Below are 26606 nucleotides of genomic sequence, written 5' to 3' on the forward strand. Positions count from 1 at the left end.
TGTATGTGATTTGCAATTATTTTTGAAGTATTAAACTTCAATAATTTAAAATTATTTTGTTGAATAAGATGACTCACTAAGCCTGAAAAAAGAAAAAGATATTTATATATATATATATATATATATATATATATATTTTCCTGTCATCAAGAAAATACTGCTTCAAGCAGATGAAATATATCAAAATTTTCAGGCCCATTTTTTCTTGATGGTGCATTAGTTATGTTTACAGATATGTATGAGTGTTTTGGCACCCACTCTTTACATTTATAAAAAAAAGAAAAAAGGTTTCAGATCTGGGGACAAAGTAGAGCTATGGTTTGCAGAAGACAGCCCTGAACACAGCAGTGACTTCAGTCTACTGCTTCCATGTCTGTATAGGCTGCTTGCTCTGTGGACTGAGCTTGAACAGGCGGGTCCACCGGGTCTTCTGCACATCCTGCAGCTTTCAGCACACCTTGTGTGGATATGGCCATATTCTCAAATGGAGCGGGCCTGTTTTGAGTGGGTGCTGACATTGCTGACGTGTCTTCAGTGAGCTCTGGCATATTCTCCATGGATCCTGGCACGCTCTTGGCAGGTAGAGGCGCATTTTCTGTGGGTGTTAGTGCTCTTCCTGGGGGTGTAGGCACACTTTCGGTGGGCTTTGGCATGTCCTCGGTGGGTGTTGCCATGTTTTCGGGGGGTGCTGGTGCGTTCTCCAGGGGCACTGGTGAGGGCACATGTTTAGCGGGTGCCGATGCGCTTGTGCTGGGCTGCTCAGAGCAGCTGCTGGCCTCTGGGCATGGGGTGAGATGAGAGGTGACCTCTGATGCCATGGGAGAAGGAGCATTGCAAGTTTGAGTGTCGCAGGTCTCCGCAGCGCTGGTCTCACTCGGGAGGGACTTCTCTGCAGTGTGGGACACCATGAAAGCTCTGGCCAGATCCTTCAGCATGTTCTGGTCAGCAGTGGGCAGCTCAGTACAAGCCGTCTCGGAGGAGGAGGGGCTCATATCAGCATCGTCTTCAGAGATGTCGTTTTCATTTGTCTCTTCAGGGAGCTGGGCTTGTTTTATTTTTTTGTACAGCTCATTCCTCTCTTCCTGCAGAGCCCTGCAAAGATTCTCTAGCCTCTGGATTTTCAACACAAAGCACTCATATTCCTTGGACCTCATGGCTTTCTGTGATCAAAGACATAAAGACACAGCCTGAGTTCATGCGTATGCATTTCAGTGATAGAACTGGCAATTAGGAAATAATTTCAGACCTAGGCATCCCTCACAGAGCTTTGAAAAGTAGCACATTGATGAAGTACTCCAAAATAATAATGATCTTAAGCACTGAAGTTTTGAGAGGAAATTCACTACTGTTACCATGGGTTATTAGCATTCTTCCTACAGGTTCAGATCAATTTCACACATAAATATGTGCTGGAATACCTGTTAATGATCTGGAGAGATGCAAGAACATGCCAGATGTTTGTACAGAAAACCACACAAAAGCTTATCTAGACTTCAGATGGAACTGGGCTGGAATTATGGGGACACAGGCTATATCATACTTCTGGTTTATTTTGCTTGTAGGTTCTGTGATAGCAGCCTGAATTGAAACACTTTCTTGCTTCTATACTCAATGACAAATCAAGAGATACAGATGTCCAGAGAAATAGTAGCACCTTGGAGCTTCAAAACTAACTCAGAAAAGACCTGGTCCAAATTCAGTGTATGGTTGGGGTGAAATTTCAGGAAGCCTCTTATCTTGTTTGAATGAGTTCCACAACGCTTACTAATTTCCTCTGCAATGCCTCTATGGCAGCCTGATTAAAACTATGGTGAACCACAGTACTTGCTTTTGGCTTTTAGAATTTTCCTACACAGAAAATTAATGAAAGGTATGAATTTAAAGTTCATTAGCTGGAGCACATTAATTCCATCAGCGGCTGCTCTTAGGCAAAAAGAAAGTAGCATTAAGTGGACTAATGCCAACTTATTTCAGCGTAAGAGCATTAACAATCATGCATTTTCCAAGCACTTAGAATTCACAGTATTACATAACTCAGTTTCTTGTGGACATAATGAATGTCTCTACATACAGTCTAAAAGACCCAGCAGTTGATCGTGATTGTGGTTTCTGTCATTTACTTTGAAAACGTCTCATTATCAAGATAGATTGAAAAGGAACCCTTAAAAGAAAGAACAAGCTTTTCATCAACTTTTGTCAGGTTCAGGTCATCTCATCTGCCCTTAAAAGCATTAGGTGGCAGAAGAGGTATCAGGAGGGAAAAAAAAAAAAAAAAAAAAAAAGACTGCTCACCTCTTCAATCATGTCTAGTAATGCTCTGTTACAGTTCTCGAACCTGGATTTCCAGGTAGCAGTGTCTTTCTCCAGCTTCTTCATTTTCTTTGTCATCTACAGAAGCAGGAAGAAAAGCTGGTTCACAGAACTAATTCTACATAGCACATGAAATTAGGGTAGCGTCTTTACTTAGGTTTTCGGTTGTACTGATAACTTGACTATCAGCAACTGTAAAGATTATGCTAAATAATAATTTATGTTAAGGGACGGATTTGCTTTTAAATTTCTGCCATATAACTTTCAGCCTCTAGTCTGAAGTCCCAAAGTAGGACCAATTAATTACATGTTTAAAAGAGCAGCCAACATACAGAATACCAACTAATGCAAAAACAAAAGACAAAATAAAGGTGGAATTATTATTATTTTTGTCTCTTTATCAGAGGAGAAATGAAAAATATATGCAAAATGTCAAAATAAGATGTTAATACTTTCTTATGGCTGAATGTTCCCGAAACCTTATTTGGACACTGATGAGTTTGTTGTTCTCCAAAATGGACAGAAATGTCCCCACCCTAGATAAAATTATTGCAGTAAGAAATGTCAGAACCTAAAAGGAGTGTATCTAGCATGGAGGTCAGAAATAGGCTTTTACTCACTTTTTCCATCTCCTGTTTGAAACTGGCAAACACTTCATTGCTTTTGGTCAATGTTTTCTGAAATTCTTCAAACCTTTCAGAATAGAGAGTGATCTACATTAAAAGTAACAGAAAAAAACAATAATTTGAGTCTCCAGGAGGGCAAACTGAATGATGATACCTTATTTTGGTAGAATATGTCATGAAGCACAAACACCGGGGAATTTAAATTCTCTGCATCTTTATAAGGCTGCAAACTAATATGATTCCTCTATTACAGAAAGGTAAGATGAGGAAGACTAGAAAGACTCAGGTCAGTGATTTAAAAAAGACTGGTAATTGTGGCACGCAATTTTTTTGACTATTGCACTTTAACTTATGCAGGTGACTTATGCAGGATGCCCAGAAGTGAAAGAATTCCCCAAAAGTGGAGACTTCTGAAATCTTTCCCTTAAATAACTCTGTGCATAATTTCCAAGAGGAGGACAGCAAAGCCAGAAAAAAAATCCCTTCCCTTCCTTTCTTCCCAAACCCTGTATATATTTCTGTATACAATTGTATATGCTGACAACTGCAGGAAAGGACTATTGGGAGAACATGTAGAGCAGAAATCTCTAACGTGAGAGGCAACTAAGCTGTGTCTGTGGGTGCACTGGGCTGCGAATGAGTGGACAAGGACTAACCTGAGCTCCTGCAACCACTGATGCTGTGCAGGACCAGGAGGTGGGATCAGTTTATGGTAAGAATCAGGGAAGTCCAGTGCTTAGGTTAAAAGTCAGCCTCACTTTGCTGTGTAGACTTATCCCTCCTCTAACTTTAAGCCGGGATTTGTGAGCTCTGGCAGGGTTTAGGCAAAGAGCTTGATATAGCCTAACTCAACTATTTGGCTGATTTCTTGGGTACCCTGATGAACATCCTTCCTGCGCTACCTGAGCCACTGCATTGAGACACATCTCTGAACTGCGGCTTCAATGACTCGACAGGACATCTTGTCAGCTCTTCTTTATAGCACATATGCGGCTCAAAGCTGCAGGCAGGGCTGGCAGAGGCAGGGAGAGCAATCCCCTGGCAGCCTCCTGTGCCAATTCCACTGTGCTTCATGAAGCAGAGCAGAAAGCAGATCTGTTGCAATGTGCCAGATTTAAGACTGTTCTAACTCCCTATTTTGCTATCAGTTTACCCACTATGTTAGCCATATAAAAGTTCATCTGTGACTGGGTTTTGTCAGTAAGCTGTATTTTTATATCTAAACTCAGTGGATGCTTTTGAAAAATGGAGTTTAAAGATCTTAGCTCAACTGTTCTGCAATATTCCCTTATTTTTCACTTTTCCTGTTTTTCTGGGAAATCATTTTTAAAACACTGTAAACAAACAGGGCGCTAAATAAATAGAGTACAGCTATCTGCCTGTCCAAAAAGAAAATCAGATCAGATTCCAGCACTTACTCTGATTCCAGAGCAATGGACAGTGTCCCCCGACAACGCTGACACGGTCAGACAACTATTCTGTCCAGCCTGACAACTCTCATTAGAAAACGAGTGATGGACGTAACATACATTGGCAGAGGCAGGGTGGTCACTGAGCATTGAGAGGTTCAAAAGCAGCCTGTGGGACTTGAACATTTGGCTAGAGGGTGCCTGTCCTTTGTCGTACCTGCAGGGAAGCAACTAAGTGATTGAATAGGAGCCTTTATTTTATTTTGTGTCAGCAAGCATACCACTGTCCCTGGACACTTTTATTCAGCTAGTCAGAAAAAGACAGTGTAGGAAATATTGCTAATAATGGTGTGGTTTAATTCTGATTTGGGAGTCAGATATATTATGATTTATGGTGATTCTGGTTAGTTGTGCCCTTCAGGGTACATGACTGTGGCGGTTGCAGCGTGATGTGCCTGTGCCAGTGCTGAGTTAACGTTACCTAGGTTAGGTGCTGGGGAATGCACCCCTGCTGCAGCTCTTCCCTACTGCGCTGGGGAAGTGCATGGAAAGTTAAGCTGTGCAGATCTCTCTGGAGCCCGTGTTGGATCCAGCTGACTTGAAGCTTGCACACATGTATTTATTTATACTGTGCTGTAGCCGGAGCTGTGACATATGCATAAACATAAATTCATAAGGATTTATTTTGGCAGCCCACGTGCCACACTGTAAGTGGGACACTGATACAGATTGAGGTGTCTGGAGTATGAGAAGTTCCTGGTGAGGGGGTGAGGAAAAGGAGGGGGGTAGGCAAACTGGTGCTTCTAGCCTAGAGCTGCGCTCTTAAAAAGTCACCCCAATTCCCTGTCTTTGCTTTTCCCTCCCAAATTTGCCTGTTCTTTCATTACATTAAAAACTTTTTTGGTTTGAACCAAAATCTCAGCTGGGGCCCTAGGCACTACTATCACACAAAGAATGCCTCCTGCAATTTAAATTTGAATAATAAATGAGTGAATGTTTTTATAGTAGCTGGGAAGAGACTGTGGGAGATGTCTGTCCCTGTGAGCGTGTATTTGTGATCCCCCGTCAGCGACACAAGGACCACCCGTCCTTGCAGGTTTCCTCCGTGAGTGAGCAACAGGGAGCACTGCTGGGCAGGTATGAATTTAAGTGTAAGGCTGCAGGAAAAGGGGACATTTTAACATTGCCTTAGGTTGAAGGTGACCTCCAGGCTGGCATTGCAGCAAGGACTCCCTGCAACCTTTTTACATTCAGTTTGCATTTACATCTCAGTTGTCGTATTCAGGCACTTATATTATGCTGACTACCATAGTTAAAGGCCTCAGTTTTTATCTCCTTGTTTTGTTTCAAAACATGAAGCTTCAAGAGTCAGCATAAGCAATGGGGAGGGTTTGCATCATCTTGGAAAGCACCATCACAGTTTTGTGTAATCCATGAACCTGTGCCAAATCCCTGTAACCATTTGAAGAACCGGATTCAGCCATGTCCAGCTTCCTGTGCCATCCAAAGAGACTGACAAGCAAGAAATTAATGCCCTCTGGTTCCTTTCAGCTCAAGGACGAGCTCTAAAATGGAGAGGTATCTTGCTTGCTATAAAATACCGTTAGGAGCGTTTTATAGCTTCTTCTTGTCACATTGACCAATATCCTCTCATTTTTATGCACTCTTTCCTCCACTAAAATCCATTGGTTGTTTTCTCTTCTTGGTATCAAGTACACCCTTTTTGTTTTGTGTTTGCACACTGGCATTTGATCCATGAGGGAGGCCCTTCCGCGTTACTGTACTGGAAATAATAGTAATATCTCCCAGTAATTCCAAGTGGAGGCTGCTTTGAAAGTGACAGAGCTCTCAGACTTGAGAAGAATACTTAAATATGTGTTTCATTTTGGCAACTAAATACCTTCATTTTCATGTCAGAAAGGCTGCAAGAAACACATGTATTATCAACGTTTGCAGGCTTGCTCAACTGATTTTTTTTTTCAAAAACAATTTCGCTATTTTAAATGTATGCTTAATATATTCTGTTTTTTTATCAAAACCTTCAGTTTCATTAAACTGGCTACAGAGGTCTGCCTAAATACAAAACTCTTTCTAGGTGAACATAAAAGTTTAATTAAAACCACTCTGAGAAAATTGGGAGCAGATTTGCAATTGTGACACACTCAGCTGGAGGCCTTTGAGGTTTGATTGCAGAACCTGTCAGATTGGTGTCAGTCGCCATTTTTGCAATGTTCTTCACTGTGCTACCTGCTTATTGTGGCCTTTGAAAAGCCACCTGAAGCACCAAAATCCTCTTAGCATATTTCCAGATTGCCAGTTTAACGCTATCCTTACTTGATTGCTTGGCAAGTGGAAATTAGCCCACTGCAAGGGCAGAGCTGGTACAGCTTTGCAGTGAGATGCCCTGTGAGCCATGGGTGGGAAGGGGATGCAGTGTGAGAAGGAGCCTGGCTCATGGGTGAAGAGATGAGTGGCTGCAGGGAGCTGAAGGACTGACTGCTCCAGAAGCTCTACTGAAGGATGACCATTCTCGGTGGTATTTAGAAGAAAAGCCTCCATAAATCTAGGAAAATCAGCTGATGTCGTCTCTTTTTGATGTGGAAGTCTGGCATAGCACTTTATTATCTCACATTCAATGTTGATTGCTGTGTTGCTAGTCAAAGTGTAGTTTCTTACCTGCTGCCTAGTTCTCGGTCTTTACTGCCTTTCACTCCAGCATGACTTTTAATGTACTTTGGGAATGTCATTTTATTTTACTGAATGTTTCAAACCTTGAATAAATACTGAAATCCTGGAAGGCCATTTGTATCAGTCCTCAGAAGACAAATTCCTGTTGAAGCTAATGAAAATTCAGCCTTCAAACCCCCATCCAGAAGGGAAAAGAAAGAAAAGAAAGAAAGAGCATTTTGGTTCTAGTTGGACAAATGTATTTCAAGTTATGTATTTACTTCAGTGCTTGCTGGATCAGAAATCCACCCAAAGAAAAATTATGGTGAATAATCTAGCTCAGGCACCCACATCAGTGTGCGGTTGAGTACTGTAAACACTCATAAACTCAACAGCATGATCTGCCATGTGGGGCATTACCTTATGATTGGCTTGAAATGAACCTACTAGTCTGTGTGATGCAGAATGAGGTTAGACGGAAACACAGAAAGCAGTTTGGATACTTTACCTGGAATGGGTTAAAAATGGGCAAACAAAGGCACACCATGCAATCCACTCTCCTACGTCACCTGTGCCTGTAGGATAGTCTCTTGTTCCTTTAACATTTTGGCCTGGAGCTTCCACTCTGCAGCTTGGTTCAGGAGCTGTGTTTCAGGCAACAGAGAGAAAAGTGTTAAATCCCTGACTTGCCAGTTGTAGATCGTCATCATCCAATTCCCAATCATCCACACATACGGCCTTTACCACCGTGCACCTCAATAAGGGGAGGGATTTAGCACTCCTGTGAGTGCATCAAGAGGAGGTACATGAGACAGAATATTTAGTGCTATCTGGAAGAACGAATGGGGCATTTGGATAAAAAAGATATATTTGAATAGGAATTTGCAAACTGCCTGGAATAAAGTGAGCATATATTGTGCTCTAAAGTGTGTAGTGTTTAACACTACTGTGTTAACACTAAAGTGTTAACCAAGCAGTCTCCATCAGACTTCCAGAGACTGCCTACAACGCCTTCAGTTCTTTCACCTCTGCTGTCGTGTAGATGGCAGCCTCCCTTTTGCATTAACAATAAGGACTCAGCATCGTGAAACTGCAATAGCTGGAAGCTTTTAGAAAGAGAGTAACTCTGGTGCCTGTTATCTTAGGGCTTTATTTGTGTTAACGTGCAGTCTGCAGAGGATCCCACTGCAGTGTGACAAATGCCTCATGTAGATCAAAGAGGCAGCCCAGAAAGAGCCTGATTGCAGTTTAATCCCTGGCTGTGCCTGGGAAGACACTATCTCTGGCTCAAGGTCTTTAGTAAAATGGCATTTGGATGTGTCAGTTGCACACAGGAGACTCAGTTGAGGCCGAGCGAGTTGTAGCAATGAGTTTTACACTTTCCTTGATGAAAAAAAAAAACGAAAAACTTAAGATTGCAGTTCTGAATCAGCACTTCCAAAGTTCAATATTCCAAAGTAATACTGTTCCAAAGTCATATATTACTATTCCATATATATTACTATTCCAAAGTAATATCCTAGCAATTGGTTTCATCAGTACTTCAGGAATTACTTAGTGAAGTGTTAAGGAGTTTGGCTCACTGACCAAACGTTTATTAAGCATTACTTTTATTGATAAGAGAAAAGCTATTTTAGAAAAAAAAATGCTAATGATAGCTTGAGAAAGGAGATATAAACTATTTAGTTTACCATAATACGCTCTTATGTTGGAATTAATTGTACCATTTAAAATAAGACCAACGGGCTCTGAAAAAGTATATTAAGAGTAAGAGTCTAATATATAAATCAGTAAATCTCATTCTTGTTTTGGGAAAGAAAGGTGAGTAAAGCTGCACACAGAAGGTATATTTATTTGATCATTCATAAAAGCCTCATTTTATTAGAAGGAACTCAGGAAAACTACTTGAATATCACCTGACAAAAAATGTGACTGTGTACCTAAAAATACTGATTGAACAAATGAAAAATAGTGAATTCTCTCCCTTTCCTACTTGGAGCACAGAGGCTACCTGAATTAGACTTGTTGCCTATATATATTTTATCCTTAAAAAAAATTTCTTACAAGCATTTGGCCTTTCGATTTGAACCCATTAAGTTTTTAAAGTGCTTTCTTTACAGCTTAGCTATGAACTGTATGGAGAAACACTACAGTCTATCTGCTTTTTACTTGCCACTTGACATTTATTTTGTTATTTTAATGTAATGTTTATTTTCAGTGAAGATAGGAGTTGAATTATTGAGTTTAGATCTTGTTGACTAAGATCTCAAAATTTCAAATAGATGGTGTCAGCATGTCATATCCAGTAAAAAGAGATGGAATGAGTAGCTCTAGGTAAAATAGGAGCAAATCCTTTATTTTTTTTATTAAATTTGGATTTTTTTTAAAGTTTTATCTTTCTCTGATATCTGTTTGCTTTGGGGAGATTTACCGGGAGTCTTGATTTAATGATTTAAAGAATAGCCTTCAGAGCCACACAGTCTCTAGGCCAGTCCTTAATTCCAAAGACTGTTTTTTTTTTTTTTTTTTTTTTTAAATCTGGGTTTATCTCTAGATAAGTCCAGAGTTACTGCCTGCATCTTGGATAGTGAAGATGTCACCCCTGTGTGTTGTCACCCTTACCCTTTGCCTCGTGTCTTCTGTCCCAATACAATATCAGTAAGATGGACAGATGGACAGAGAAGGGAAATAAAAGTTACTTCCTTCACTTGTTAGCAAAATCCTGCTTTTCTGCTATTGACCCACCTAATTTCTGTGGCCAGTTAAGATCCAAGAATTAAATAACCCTCCTATAATGGAAGCAAGATGCAGAGCAGCTTGCTCAAATTAACATGTTCTCTTATGCAGCCTGAGGTCATCTGCAAATACCAGGCTGGGAGAAACTGAATCAGGAGAACTGATACATTCATTAATAGTCTATGAAGTGGTAACAAGGAGGCTGAAGTATAAAGAAATGGATAAATATTGCATGGCATGTTTACAAAACACCACTGCAGTTAAGTGTAGTGATGTTACACTGTATTATTAGAGCTATGACAGCTGCTGGAGGCCCAGTCACATCATGCTCCAAGTGGAAAGGGCCATCCCCAAAGGATATACATTCTCATTCTGTGACATAGATCCAGGGACTGATTCAGTGAAACTCTGACTTCCCTTTTTGCTACCAGTGTTTGCAAAGTCCAGTTATGTATATATCTGATCGATACCTTCCTATCACATTCTGGAAAGACACAGAGGCTCTAAACTGCAATTAACTGTGCATAGAAGTTTGTATTATGAGTGCTAAAATCACACTATATCTTGAAGGAGCCCAAGTAATGCTGACCAGCTAGAGGATGATGGTGAAATCACATCTTTAGGTCAGACCGAACCTTGAGGAAGGCTGCACAGTATGAAACGCTGCTCCATGTCTAGAGAATCATATTCTTTGCTGCATGAATTGACAAACAGAACACTGTGGAATCACCAGATGTTCCAGAAAATGCTATTTTCTACTTTTACAGCATTTAAAAGAAACACAGATGCCATATTATTGTGGTCATGGGTTCTTTCAATGAGTGAATCATACCAACACAGAGATGTCCTGTCTGACCACAGCCTGATAAGCTGCCATGCACAAAGGCAATGTCTCTCCCTGAATGAGGTAAAGAAGTTTTTATAGGAGCAAAGATTCCTGCATGGAAGAACTTCATAAGAAGACATCAAAGTAAGCCTTCAAGGAGTAATCATACAGATAAAAGAATAGAAAAAAAATATTTTAAAAATGTTTGAAAACTCCTGCAGCAAAGTCATGCACAAGGATGTAAAAAGTGGTATGAAGAGAACTGTTACCACTGAAGACCTTTCCCAGAAATGCTGAAAAGTGCTGCCTTTGCACAATGCTGAACTGAAATGAGGTACAAGTATACGAAAAGACTCCCAGAAACACCTCAGTTTCATATAAGTATGCACACACACCCCTACATGGAGTAGCTGGATGGGTGGAAGCAAGAGCTCATCAACAAGCTTCAGGTGGGAGACAAGTGTAGGCTAGTTTTCTGGGTGCTGGGCTACCAGTGGTGAATCATGACATGCTAATCCTGTTTTGATACTGACTCATTGCATGGCTTTTGGCCAGTGTCTTACCTTCTCTGGCTAAATCTGCCTTGCTCTGAGGTGATATTAGTAATACATTACCAAATTACCTCAAAGGCAGGGTTTTTGTGCTTTAGCTTGGATAGTGTGCATAAAATTATTTGAACACAATGTATATCATTATACACCCACTACTTTATGGCTTTTTAGTTGTTTTTTGAACCTATTATTTCATAGGTCTTGTCATACATAGCCACAAAGAAAATCTCCCACTCCTGAATTTAGATGACGATGAGTTTCACTACTTTATAAGAAATGGAAAGAATGAAACTGTCTATCACTTCTGCTAAAATATACAGAGGAATGTTGGCTATGATAGTCTGTGACAGTCATAGGCAGCAGAGATAGCCCCAAAGCTCATATTCTTTGCGATCTATTGGTTCTATAAGATCAGTTATCTACACTCAGCAAACACTGACTATAGCCTTTTCCCCAGGTTACTTTGCAATCCTTCTGTGGAGCTTTCCGACAAACAGGTATAAGCTCCAATGTAGTACATGGACTTGCCTTTGAGGCAATGTGACAGGGAACAAGGAAAGGCTGTGTATATTAATTCTCCACAGACTCAATGTCCCATATTTGACATTTTTTTTCTCAGTATCTGAAATTTGGGACTCATGGAAAAAATTCACAATCACATCAGGAAAGTAAGCCCAAATTTGCCTACTGTGTTATATTTGTTATCTGGAATAATACAACATTTGGCGACTGAGTTTTCAGGTATGGCAAAGAGTTTTCCTTACCACATATGAGTGAGTTGTATAACTGTCAGGATAGACTTTCTGAGCTCATTAAACAAAGTACCTCTGTGAGAGAGGTGCTCAGATCACCTGCAAAATCTGTGTTTTGACAGGTGGATGTAGCCATGGGTAAATGTAACTAATTGCTAGCCCATGACCAACTAGACTTGAGTCAGTTTGAGTTGGTTTATAGCTATAAAGAGCTACAGGGATTTGGAAGGGATTTCTTGGAAATGTTTCCTAGCGTTTGAATCTACTAAGTATCGATTGTTATTATAGAAATTTGGAGTTCTAGATTTATGTAGTCCCCAACATTGCAAGTGAGTACTCAGCTGGGACCAAAATTGTTCTGCAGCAGCAGGAAGATGTGGAACTGGAGAAATCCTGTCTCCTCTTCCCTCCTGGTTCCTAGCTGTGAGTAAAGGTGAGAAGTTTGTCTCCCAGGCGCATGAGCAGTATAGTTAAAGGGAATAGTGTTCTTATGAGCTATATTTGATTAAGAATATATCTGTGTTTTCCTTGTGCTCTGTCCAAAGTGTTTAAAGCCCCACATTTTGGGATACTCATATTTGAGATCTCTATATTTGGTATACTATGGATGTTGGGAAACATTCATATTTTGGGATACTTTGACTACGCTTATAGTAACATATCTTCAGATATTGTGTGGGGATAAATATACTCTCAGTTGAGCTCTCTCATACTGCTCTTGGTGCAAAAAGAATACTTTTTTCCTTGTGTTTTTTTTTTTCCTTTTTCCCTGAGCCCTGATGCTCCTCTGTAAGTAGTCTCAGCTGCTGTCACTGTTGAGAAAAGTGACCAGATGTCAGTGTTCAACACTGATCCTTGGTAGATGTTCATATTACTGTGAAATTACCAGGCAGCCTGAGAAAAATACTTGTGGTTTGATTAGGTGAAAATGTGTGAAGCCACAGGCAGGCGCCACCCTACAGATCCTTGCATGCCTGGTGGGGACATGCTGCTTGGACCTGCTCTTTGCTGACCCCTGCTAAGGCTTATCACTCCGACTGGGTAGGCTAGAGCAGCCAATTAAACTACTTAGCTAACCCAAGAAGTTTCTGCTTCAAACAGTCACTGACAGGTTGACGAGAGGAGGATAACATTTGCAAAAGAGAAGGGGAGGCGAGCAACTTATGTAGCCTCCTTTCCTAGCAAAACCAGCACCATGGCAGGACATCCAGGGAGGCACTGAGCAAGGGCAGAGAACTGTTGCTGGCCCCTAAGGGATGCTGGTGCTTATGGTGCTCATTTTAATAACATGGTCTTGTTCTCCTTTCATTGCTTAAATGTGTTCATTTATCATATGAGGAGATGGAGAGTCGAGTAGCAGTGCAGTCTGAAAAGTAATGGCATTGTCTAACCAAGCATATTGTATAATAATGGCAACTTAGCTAGAGCAATCTGCGTTTTTTTTAAAAAACTGTATATGCTAACGAAAGCAGTGTTTCAGAGGATGTTCCTTTACAGTGAGCATTGACAAGCAGCAGTAAAAACTTGTTTTTCCCTTATATTGTATCACACCTTGGACCTGAAAAAACAATATATCATGGCATGCAGGGCTGATTTTGACCGAATGTTAGACCAAAGACAGACAGACAGATTAGAAAGATAGGTACATATTCCTTCTCTTTCTGGTGTCGCTCCTCTGCTTCCTTCATCATTTCCTGAGACTGCTCCAACTTGGCATCCACCAGTTTCTGTTGAAGTTCTCTGTGCTTAAATATTTTATCAAGGTGCTGTAAGAAAATAAAATCTGCTGAATGTGCAGGTTCAATTATGTACGCAGGCTTTCGTGCTCATACATGTACAGCTATCTACTGGAACACTCATAAGACAAAAAATATTGCAAAACAGCAAGGCTCCCGACCTATTGCTTTTCTAAAAAACTGCAGTACTGATAAGAACTAACTGTTCCAGGATTTGTATAGGAAAGGAGACCTGTCTTACAATAGCAAAACAGAAAAGACACCCACAGCACCTTTGCCACTGTTGAGAGCTGTAGCATCATTCGTTAATTCAGTATAATCTAAGCTTGAATAGTTGCTCATCAATAATCAAGTTGCAGTAAGCATATTTTTTGGAGGCCGTTAAATGGCCAGGAGACCTAAGCCACTGGGCAGATAAATGGGTTAAAAGACATACTGTGCCTGCATCTGCAGCACTTCGGTGTACGTGCACGGCTCATACCAGCTTCTCAGTAGATATATGCCCAGTTTGTTCCATTTGCTCTGGCCTCACACACAAAAGGTAGTATCTGATTGCAATTATGCAACTGGTGATGAACAGGACATCAGAACTGATGAACTGGGGGTGTCTTTTGCTTTCTAAAGTGTCTGGCTCCATAGTGGCCCCCTGAAGTCAATCACGCTGATAGTCCTCCTCACGTTCGCTGCATGTGGATAAAATTCACTGGAGTAAATATTTTAAGAACATTCATTTTCTTTACCCTTTTCTTCTGACAGAAACCACAAGACAGGAATGCACATTTGTATCCTTCAATGTAAGATTTCATACATGATGTAACATATCTGGACACGAGTGTTTCGGGCATTCCAGATTGTAAGGACAGATTACTTATGTTTTATTCACTACGCTAATGTTGTCTGGCTGCAATGAAACTCACAATAAACATAATTACAAACACTAAAAAGACCCACTGTGATATTTGCTAGGGTTTGTCATAAAATCAACACAAAAAATAATCTGGTAGTTTGCTGCAGTTTTTTTGTGTGTCAGAATTTTCTGACCAGCTCTAATGCTTACAGAAGGAATAATTTTCCATCTGTCTGCTATCTGATAGATTTTACGGTGAACATTACAGCCTGCAAAAGAAGAATTCAGATTGCACAGGGCCTCCTTTCTCCTGATTGTTGATCCCCTGCATCTAGGGTAGGGCTGAAGCATTTGTGGGAGGGCAGGGCTTCTCAGCAAGCCCTGTGTGAGGAGTCAGGAGCTGTGCTCCCTCTTTCCCTCCCATCCCGTAGACCCTACATCTGTGCTCCGGCCCCTCTTCACCCCCTGGTATGGGAAAAGGCCAGAAGAGAGAGGCTTGGAGATAGCAGGGACAAAGGACAAGGGTGGTAAGAGGCACCTCACGGGCCTGAGTCTGGCCTCAGCCCTGGTCCGCAGCAATGACAAACTTTTCACCTGTCAGGCCATGTTCTTCTCTGCCTGTTTTTTGCCATGCTGAGTCCCTTTGACTTGCTCTGGATGAGACTGCAAAGCGTTGTTGAGGCTACCCACAGTCTTGCCACAAAATATGGAGATGGCAGCAAGCGGGGAGGTGCTGCATGAACCCGCTCCCCTGGAAGGCCGCGTTCCCGCTCTGCCTTTTCGGGAAGGCCGTGTGTTGCTCTCACCTCTTCCCGGAGCTCATATTGATCGATGATGCTCTTGAGCTTCTCCGCCAGCTCTGTATTTTCTTGGCACAGCTTCATGTTCCTTTCACTTTGCTGTTCGATCTGAGCCTGGATTTCACTAAGCGTGCCCTGGAAATGATTAGTTATTTCTTTCCTCTTCTCATCTTCCTCCCGTGCTCGCTGAATCGTTTCTTCCTGTTGTTAGAATTGTGGAGAGGGTAGAAATATAAGGCACATAATAAGCAATTGCAACAAGATAGGCTTTCAGAGCATTGTAAGAGCTTTCTCTGAAGGATTATACACGTCTGCTTTCTAGATTTTCTTTTTTTCATGTATGCCGGCATTAGGCATGATTCTAAATTTAAAGAACAAATGACACAGGGATCTTGAAAAAATTAGGAAACCAAGAATTTGCATTTACAAAGACGGATGTAGATCAGAGTTCTCAGATTAAAGTGAATTTGGAAGAAGATATTTAGCAATAGTAGTCAAAGGCTTTTTATCAAAACCCTTGATTGAATTGGAGATTCACCCTTTAAAAATGCTTTCTGTTAACTAGAAATCCTAATATCAAATTTATGGTCTTTGTGTTTCATTTTTTTAAGAGAAATTTTCTACAGATCCCAACCGAGTTCCTCAGTCTTGCCTTAATTAATAGGCAGTTAAATCAAGGAAAAATCGTGGGCCATTTCTTAGAGTCATGAAAGAGAATAAGATTTTTACCTGGAGAAAGACTGACGGATTTTTTTTTATCTGGATTTTTTTAATATAAAGGACAATGCAGAAGGAATCCAGATTATTAGCTTTTGATCAAGAAATACAGACAATTTTTATTTCCTACTTGGAAATAAAGGGACAGTCTCTCCTTCTGGAGAGACTATAACCATTATATACAATGTTAGTACCATAACTCCTGTAGTTACAAATCATGCTGAAACCATGTTGAGAAAACATTCTATGGTATATATGTGGCATGCTCTAATAAGGTTTCAGCTACCTCAGTAATTCAAATAAAAATCTCTGACAACATTGCGTATGGATATTTCCTATAAGTATATTTGAATAAAGCCTTAGCTGACTAATGGAATATAATTTATATTGCAAATGTGACATAAAAGGTGTTGATCCAGGTCCTACTTTTGAAGTAGTATGAATACTAAATCAGACAGTTTCTACTTAACATGCAAAACACAAAACTGATCCTGAACAACTGCTGTTGGAAGTACAGAACATATGTGCTTTTGCCAAACTGGAAGTGGTATAAAAGACAATGTCATAGATGACAGGAGGAAAGTTACTGGGGATAATTATTAGTGCTAATAATACAGTAGTGCACAGAAATCACTCTGAAATCCTGCTTTGCTCTGCATTTGCACAAGAACATATGTGCATATTCATAAAAATAGTGAAGTAAAGTATGAACCCGAGGGAATTTCATTCATAAGAGGTGGACAAAAGATTTGAGGTTTTCTGGTTTGATATTTGAGGAAATTATATGCACAAAAATTATACATTAAGACAAAAGAGATTCTCTCTAAGTTTTCAGCAAAAAAAAAAAAAAAAAAAAAAAAGAATAATTTTGAATTACCTGAAACATGTTGCTTAACCAGATATTAACCAATGTTGCATTTCTGGTACTTTTTGATTATCCTTAATATTGAACTTAAAATGTTACTTAGAAGGTGTCTTGCATCAACTGTTTTAGACGTATAACTTCTGCATAGCTTCTGTATAACGTTTGCACAGGCAGAAGAGTGGCCAGGTTCTTTCAAGGAGTCAAAGTAGGAAATTGAGCTTGCATGTTTGGAGTCCTATTCCAGAGTTTCAAAACACCTTTCCTCAAAAACACATTGTTTCAATACACCAAACAGTGTTATGAAGCTGTGACGCTGCTGTGATTTAAAGTTCACTGGAGTAATAAATCCAGCTGAGTATAAAATAATAAAAAAAAAGGTCTGTGCATTGCATGTAAGACACACCAAATAGTTTTGTTACACGGTGAAAGGAGACATCCTGACAGCAGCAATCATTAAAAAAAAATGCATCTGCTAACACACAGGATCTTATTTTTTGCTCCTTTCTTTTTCAGAGGAGGAATAATTATACAAAGCGCAAAGAGAATAACAAAAAATATTGGTTAAAGATGCTGAGAGCACAGAGGCACAGACCTCTTCTCCTTAAAAGGTAAAGCCAGAGAATATTTGCCTTGGAAAGCTGATGAGTGCCCTAGAGAGCTCAAAATCTCTCATAAAATACTAGCAATTTACTAAATCCTTGCAATTGTAGTTATAAATTAATGGTGGGCATGGATGAGAGGAAGTTGGCTTGGAAGAAAGGCAGCCTGCAGTTTTTCCACGGTGCTGGGATCTGCACTCATTGCTTCTTCACTGGGTGAAGGAAAACAAGTCTTTGGGTCTTCTTCTCTGCCCGTGTAGTGGAGATGACTGAGAGGTTGCCATTGCCCATCTAACTGTACTGTTGAGTACTCCCTCCTGTAATATGCTTCCAATCTCAGATATTTCTAGGCATTTCTGATACTAGCATCAGAGTAGTTTGGTCTTTGGAGGCATGTGCTTGAAATCCAAGGTTTTACTAGCTGTACAAGCATATAGTTGAAACTGTACCTGCACTGGAACCACGGACAGGCTGGTGGGATCCCTGCAATTAGAACTGCAGAGTACTATTTTGTCTTCCACCTGAAAATGGTCAGACACTGTCCGACAGACCTCAAATCACCTCCCCAGGTATGTTATCACCAGACTGCAGCCTAAATATTTGCTTATACATCTCCCAATTACCTGAGAGAATGCCCTTCCATTCAATAGATCTCTTTATCTTTTCGATTTCCAGACCCTGTTCTGTAAAGCAATATCCTTAAGCTTTTTCATATACTGGAAGACTGAATATTGACTTCTCTTTAATGATACTGCTGTTACTCCTGAAGTAAATGTGCACAGTCCTGTGCTCCTGCCTGCTCCATTGTGCTGGAGAAGAGTATTTTGGAAGGTTTCATCCCAACATCATCATGGTCAATTCATACTGCGCAAACCATGCTTGGCCTCATTAATTGCTCCAGCCTGTGCTTATTCTGTTAATAGCTTTAATAATAGCTTTAAATTAAACATTCAGTTTCAATGAGCAAGAAAAAAATTGCACTGGAGTTCTTAGAGTTCTGGTTGTCCTTTTCCTCCTTTCCTCTGTCTTTTCTTGATCTTCTTGTGCTCTGTTTCTCTCCTGTTAAAGGTATAGTCATATGCTACTGTGGTATTGATAACACTCTCCTGTGTTCCACTGCTGAAGTATAAAAGTACATTGATAAAACCTTGTAAAATTATGACGAGGCTATTTTACAGTTTGCAATTTATCACTCGCTGCAATGCAAAATAATTTGTAACTAGAAGAGCAGGATTATCTCTGGTCCTGATCTCTCTCTGAAGCACATTAAGGAGATTGACCAAACATGAACACAATACGGAGAAATTAGTTTCTATTGGTATTAGCAGGGTTATTCTGTATTGCAGTGGGAATACATTCTATTATTTCAAGGACTTTTATTCTGCTTTTCTTGGAGGGAGAATTAAACATCTGTTTTCTGCTATGAAGTGTAACCACAAGGAAATAAACCGAATGGCTGGACTGTAAGTAAGTAAAATTTTGAGCCAGCATCCAATATTAACCAGAAATTTTCTTCTCTGATCTGCAGCTCTGTATTGCATATTCATCACCACTTAGCTGCACTGATCTCCAATTAATGGGAATTCCATGCACTAGATGACTAAAGATGACATTTACATGACGTGTTATGCATATAATGTACCACCTGGCAAGTCAAAGGAGAAAACTTGTAATTCAGAGTAGGCCAGGTTTCTCTTTGCTTTCGAAATGACAAAATCTCCTACAGTTTTTTGTTTTCCACTCTGAAAGTGCTAATCCCAAGTGCTAAAAAAAAATATGAATCAGCTTCTCTATCCTGCCAAGAAGACAAAATAAAAATGACTTAAGCATGGGATTTTAAAAATAACACATGTGGATTCTCCTGTTTTGGGGCCTCCCAGTGCAGTCATAAGCAAAAGGAAATTACATTTATTTAAATAAAGAGAAGATAAGATTCTGAAGATTCACAGATCTCCAGAAGGTAAAGCTTAAAGACAAATATTCTGAGAACCACGGTACAATTACTAGACAGATAAAACTGGACAAAGAAGCCTTTATTTACTGTTTTAATCCTTATTCATTTTGCAAATATATTTTGTCCTACTGTCTTATTTAACTTTGCTTTCTCATGCTGAAAGGATAAGAACCAGACAAAGGCTAATATTCTCTGTTAAACTAAAAGGTTAAACTTCTAAGAAAGAAGTGGCCAAATGTAAACATTTCTTCCATTTAAAAAATTGGTTCAGGCTTGCCTAAATGTAAAGATGAAACACATAGTGAACTATCTAAATGCAAAGATAAAAGACAAATGATATTTTCTAACAATGAAATCAATAAACCTATGACCACTTATGAAATGAAAGAAAATTTATTACAGTGAATGGAGATTAAATTAAGTAAGATTCTTGCTTCTGAGAATTCATATATGTAATTCAATACATAACTATATCTTCACATAAGAAGGATTTTGAATAGATCAAACTAGTTGTTTCTTTTATATGCTAATAACATTAACCTCCTTAACTTGTATTCAGAAAAAGACCACACCAGAAGCATATTTCTTAAACCTGAAACTTTTCAAAAAACTTGATCATATTATAAATTTCACTTTTAAATGGCATAATGCACCCAGTAATCAGCAAATATGGTATGTATCCCAGCCCCTTTGACAGTTCTGAAAATTTCCTTTACAAGCTAATTCTCACAATTGAGACAATTTATGCTGTGTCAGCAATCTTCCTGTTTTGAAGTTTAATGTCTTGAGGTGAGTATCTTGACTGACTATCCTTCACAGATCATTTGCAAATGCCCAAGTGGATTCTATGAAAAATACCCACCGCCCCCTGTGAGTCCTTTATAGAAAAAACACTAAATTTCACAGAATCACAGAATGGGTAAGGTAGAAAGGGACCTCTAGAGATCATCTAGTCCAACCCCTCCAGCCGGGACACCTAGATCACATGGCACAGGGTGGCATCCGGGCAGGTTTTGAAGATCTCCAGAGAAGGAGACTCCACAACCTCTCTGGGCAGCCTGTTTCAGTGCTCTGTCACCCTAATTTGCTCATATTTTGTTCAAATTTCATTTTCATTTGGTCGTATTTTATTCTGGCCATGCATGTGTAAGTAAGATAAGTTCTGGAAAACCTAGCTACTATGTCTTAAAAAATGAATTTCCCCAGCTGCCTGCCCCAGTTTGCCATGCCACAGCAGTCAGCACAGGGAGCATGCGCCTGTTCCCAGGCAACCTGGCTCTCAGCCCCGCTCCTTAGCTTACACTGGTGTTAAAGGCAGGCTCGAGCTGGACTGTGAGCTGGAGCGATAGGTGTGCTTCTCACAGCCAAGCCTGGCACATGGCAGTAATCCTTGGCAGAAGGCAGAAGAGAATCTGCCAAAGCAAATTCACCAGAATTGCTCTGCTAGTACTACTGATTTTTCTACACTAAGCTCCCCAATAATGTAGGAATGACTTACAGCTAATGTAGATGAAGTCAACATTCAAAAGCTCATAGATATTTCCAAGGACGGAACGTAAACACCTTAGTGTAAATAGGCCCGAAGACTAGGCTGAAGCTTGACTACTATAGTTACATCCTGTATATGCAGATGTAAATGTGCTTTTCGAATTTATATTCACTCAACATGGCGAAGTGCTAATTACTTCCTTCAAACTGCTGGGCACCTCGATAAAGCCACCGACCTTGAGGTTTTTGTTGTGCCTTTGGAGCTCCCGGCACAGGCTCTCCAGCTTGCTGCGGGCAAGGATCGCTCGGCTGTGTTCGCTTTGCAGCTGGTCCTTCTCTTTGATGACCTGTGCCTGTCTCTTCTGCAGGTACTTGAGCTGCTTCTGCTCAGCACGATGCTCTTCAAGCTAGCGATTAAAACAAAATAAAGTGGAAAATGAAAGAAAGTCATAGAATCTCATACTGATTAAGGTTGGAAGGGACCTTGGAAGATCATCTAATCCAACCCTTGTGCATAAGCAGGGTCACCTAAAGCACGTTGCACAGGATCACGTCCAAATGGTTTTGAATACCTCCAGAAAAGGAGGCTCCACAACCTCGGGGCAACTTGTTTCAGTGCTCTGTCACCCTCACAGTCAATAAGTTTTTCCTCAAATTCAGGTGGAACTTCCTGTGCTTCAGTCTGTGCCCATTGCTTCTTCACCTATTGCTGGCCAGCACTGAAAATATTCTGACTCCATCCTCTAGACACGCTACCTTGTGGTATTTATACCCATTGGTAAGAGCTCCTCTCAGTCTTCTCTTCTACAGGCTGAACAAGCCCAGCTCTCTCAGCCCGTCCTCATTGCTGCTCGTGTGCCCTGAACACCTTTGTATCTCTGTGCTGGACTCTCTCCAGTAGCTCCATGTTCCTCTTATACTAGGGAGCCCTGGACTGGACTCCAGGGCTGAGCAGAGGGGAGGATCGTGACCCATAACCTGCTGGCAACACTCCGTGTAATGCACCCCAGGGTACCATTGGCTTTCTTAGCCACAAGGGCATGTTGCTGGCTCATGGTTAACTTGTCCACCAGGACACCCAGGTCCTTCTCTGCAAAGCTGCTCTCCAGCAAGTCAGCTCCCAGCCTATACAGGTTATTCCTTCCTAGGAGCAGGACCCTGCACTTGCCTTTGTTGAATGTCATGAGGATGGGCCAGGATGCATATTTCTGTGGATGCATAACTCCAGTTTCCTAAAGAGATAGCAGGGTGTGTGTTATTGTGTTTGAGGATATAGAGAGCTAGAAACAGAATTGCTAGTAGCAGTCCCATAGAGACTGTCTTCCCACATAGGGCTCTTATTGGCTATTTTGAAAAATCTGGTGCAGTGCAAATGAATCAGAAACAGAAATGTCCAAGAAGCTTTCTCCTGCTGAAGCTTTTAAACATTTCTTCTTTTATGTCAACCTATAGTAGGCCTGCTGTCTGTACTACAGCCATACCTATACATTGTAAGAGATTTCTAAAGACCAAATATATTCTAGTTATTGATGACTGCAATATGCAAACCCTAATAATAATGTTATTATTAGCATTACAACATATAATAGTAGGGTGCTATTAGTATTAATTATTATCTATAGTAAGACTGGGTAAGTTTGGGAGTGCAGGTAAATGATACACAGCTCAAACGAGAAGACAGTCATCAGGAATAATGTTTTACACTTTCTGTGCTCGATGATATGTTTTCTGCAGATGTTCTGTAATTTATGCCTACAGTACAGAGCTCTGTGTATTATCAATCAAATCATAGCTAGTCATATTACAAAGCAATGCAATCACCAGCTTGAAGTATATTTGAAGTTTATACTCAACTTTCAGCATGTGTATTGTTGAGTGGTTTTACCCCTGATAGATAGAATAGGGCTTTTAAATCTAATCAAGCTCCACTAGCTGAAACCATTTTTCTAGTATTGTAGGAAAAAAAATAGCCTCTCTGTAATTAAGGCTGAGATTTGTTTTTCTTTATAAGCTTGATTTTGGCCCTTGCCACATCCCTTTTAAGAACACAAAAAAGGTTCTTTTTACTCCACATTTTGCATGCACAGCCTGTGGTTAGCAGATAATGCTTTGTCCAAATTTCAGATGATTCACTCAAGCTGTGCTTGAGAGAGTGGGCTGAGAATGAAATAGGTCTTAATTGTGAAGTGAAAAGTCTTCCAAGCATTTTTTTTCTTTAAAAATGATTTGGCTTAGAAATTTGTATTTGAAAGTTTCCAGGAATATCTAAGATATGATGCTACTTTTGCACTGAATAAAGGAATTCACTGATAAATAGGAATAAAATAAAATAATAATAAAAAAGGTTCCCAATCATAAATTATGAAAAACGATGAAACATTTGCTAAAACAGCTGTAAATAGAAGGAATCCTTATTTTTGCAGGCTGATCGAGAGAAAGAAACTCTTGATTTAAGAAACCGAGCTTTAAGAAAGTTTTCGTCTTGGTGCCATTGCAGACAATGACAATATTCACATTTACTTATTATCATACAGTTCTTGCAAGACCCTCAGGGCCACTGAAACTAAACCGGTCACAGGGAATTGCGCAGCAAGTATTTGTAGGTAAAACCTAAAATAAAGCACGGTGTGATTTACTAAACCCAGCTACGCCAGTAGCTCTGCCAGTATCAGTGGAAAAAATGTTCTCTGATGGTGAATAGTGTGGCACGGCTCGCGTCCAAATGTCTAAGCTCTCTTCCTCTCCTCTCCCCACAGGGCATAGCCTCATTCACACGATTAGGGAATAGCATGGGCAGTATGGCTATTCCTTAATAGCATGGGAATATTGCCCATGCTATTCCCTAATGCCTTTCCAGGCAGTGTTCTCACTGCTATAGACTGTATCAGGGAATGGGCTAACAGTTAAATAGCATATAGCCAAGCGTGAAAGTCCAGACTTTGCATAGGACCCTATTTAGAGGCACCCTTTGAAATTACTGCTAACACCACTACTACTTAATCTGTCTGAAGTCAGCCAGATTTCCAGCATCCCTCTCAGCTAAACACATTGCTGCACTATCCCCTGGTCTGTGCTAGAACAAGTACCCACGCAGACACGCAGTTAACCAGAGCAGGGAGTTGATCTGGCTGGAAAATAACTCATCAGAAGCAAAAAGTGGCCTGAAGTGTGCAATTGGGATGGGCGCGAGGGTGCAGGCAGAGTGGCAACTGTGACAACTAAGTGCTGACAAGCTGTTAATCACACTACCCCCAGCCATGCTGAGTGAGCAGTGCAAGCACTTTCCAACAAGCTTTTAGTTATATTTATTAACTTATTTATCTTAGTGACATTATATAGGCTGACAAAGCAGAAGGCCCAGTGTTTTCTTTCAGCACCTTCTCCTGCATGGGTTACTGTCAATATGGCCCATGTTTTATACTCTATTCTGGCAATGCTTCAATGCAGCAGAGAATACATTATAAAAGAAGTACTATTTCAGTTAATCAGTGGACATAAAGTCCCTTTAAGCATAGGATAAATTACAAATTGCCAGAAACCAATTTATAAAATTAGAGGTTTTTATACACACATACATACAGAAAGAAAGCAGTTTATGATGAGACATGGACACATCTGTGCACTAAACCAATTATAAAGCCAATGTTCTGCACATGCATTTTTCAGTACTCCACAAGCTGTCAAAATACTGCAGTCTTTTCATTTGTAAGATTTGTACAAATTGTGGCTGTATAGCCCTACTTAGAAGAAAGCCCTTGATCTCAAAATATCCCATCTCAAAAGGTGTGGAAAGAACAGAGAAAGGTAGTCAGTTAGCTGGTATGGCTATAGGGATAACATTATGGTTGTAGGGGCTTTGACTGTTCATTTCACTATGTTTTAGTTTAGTTTCAGAGGCTGATCATTACAGGCACTACAGATCAGGCTAATCTGTTTTCTGATTTTCTACTGCCCAACATTTTATACCAAACTTTGTATTATTACTCTTCTGAATAAATTATTGATATGTGTTTAAATCAACAGGCGCAAATACAGAATTATTTAAAACTTGTAGAAGGGAAAGGTAAGAGTGCCAGCTGTGGAGTGTCACACGATTCCACTCATCTCCTCTCTGTGCTGGCTTGCTAATGTAGAAACCCTTCAGACCTCCATGTGTATTAATCTGCCTAAGAAAGAACACCATGAAGGAGATATAAAAACCTCGGGCAGACCCACTTACAAATTACCTGCTATTGATTTCTGTTGTTTTTCACTATACTTGACAACAGTTTAAATCGCAGGCTTGACCTGCTCTCTTCTCTAACTGTATCAAAGTCTTTGATGATATTATTGTAATTCTTACCTCTATAGTATTTTTCTTCCAACATGATTTTTTTTTTCTGAAGAGTAATAGTCTTTTTAAGCAGGTACATGGGTGCATGGCTGCAGTGTTCAGAGTCAGGAAGGATGAACAATATGAGCCCAGCTTTTGGATTCTCTGGCATTCTAGAATGTTGTGCATTAGAACATGCTACTGAAAGGCTGCATCTATCTTGTCTTTATTAACTGTCTGTATGTAATAACCATACCAGAGTGTTGGCTTGAATGCTATGCTATAATATTCAAACCTTGTTGCATCCACATTGCCTGCAGATGAAAAGTCTGAAGCCACGTCCCCTTGAGGTCCAAACACCTTATAAGACAGTGGATTTACTCCAAGTGGGCCAAGATGAAGAAGGTTTGGATGATCGGGGTTTCGCCTTTTCTGGGAGCTCACAGTACATGTGAAATCTTAGATTGCAGTAATGTCATCCAACTCTCCACTGCTTAATTTTATGAGAATTAAGTGCAGTGTGAAACAATATTGAAGACTTTGCACTACCCACTTGGTTTTACTGTTGAAAATGATGTAAGATGCAAGGAAAAGGAAAATCATGAAGAGATGCTGACAGAGAACAGGCTTTGTGTATGTGCCTTATTTAACTTAGCACTGTTTAAAAGGTTATTTACCTATTGGAATACCTGTTACATCAAGAATTGAGATTATATGAACACCAGTGAATGGACTGGGGGCTCATGGAGTGAGAATTTAGTATAAAGTAATCACGGATAATCTGTTAATGAAAGCAGTGAGCAGTTTGTATGACAGGAAAACATGTGGATCTTGAAGAATGAAAAGATATTTAGAGGATTAGAGTAGAATATTTCTGAAAAATGAAATTATGCTCACAGTACTAAAGACATATATAAACTTACAGCAAGTGTATTAACAATAGTGGTGAATAAACAGATTTACTAGTTTTTTTTTTTTTTGTTATGGCTGAAGTCTCTCAACTGGTGAATCCATGCCCTCAGTTATGCTCCATTATTCCAGAAATATTTACAGAGCTTTATTTTGAACGACAAATATATTGTCTCATCAACTTTCCAAGTTCCCCTTTCAGATTTAATCCAAAGTCAAGCCTATCTTCCTTATATTTTTCTTTTATAGCCTGCACATCCATAATTTGCCATTTAACCCTCAGAATTATCTGGGGACATATTTTATAGGACAGACTCTACTACTAAATGAAGTCTGACCATGTTGCATGACATACGTTTTTTACAACTTACTTTATAAACAGTATGCCCAGAAAAAAAACCAATGCTATACTAACCAACTCAGCATACTTCTTAAACAACAGGTCCAGCTTCTCTTCTGGTGTATTCAGCTTGTTCAAACTTTGCATCAGGAGGGTGGCTTC

The 26606-nt window shown here is 40.0% G+C and overlaps 1 protein-coding gene across 1 annotated transcript; it reads right to left on the reverse strand.

Annotated features, from left to right (window-relative positions):
* Positions 1–289: 289 nt before the first annotated feature.
* TXLNB (taxilin beta) lies at positions 290–26606 on the reverse strand. The gene is made up of 9 exons (XM_088529683.1): positions 26520–26606; positions 21120–21290; positions 15267–15461; positions 13524–13643; positions 7582–7656; positions 2931–3023; positions 2293–2388; positions 526–1160; positions 290–495 (listed from the first exon to the last, which is right to left on the reverse strand). Exons 1-9 carry the CDS (start codon positions 26589–26591, stop codon positions 354–356), a joined length of 1599 nt encoding a protein of 532 aa, XP_088385809.1. The 5' UTR covers positions 26592–26606; the 3' UTR covers positions 290–353.

Source organism: Tinamus guttatus, unplaced genomic scaffold (genome assembly GCF_059628265.1).
Source record: "Tinamus guttatus ecotype Peru unplaced genomic scaffold, ASM5962826v1 Tinamus_guttatus_pri_ptg000336l, whole genome shotgun sequence".
NCBI classification, from domain to species: domain Eukaryota; kingdom Metazoa; phylum Chordata; class Aves; order Tinamiformes; family Tinamidae; genus Tinamus; species Tinamus guttatus.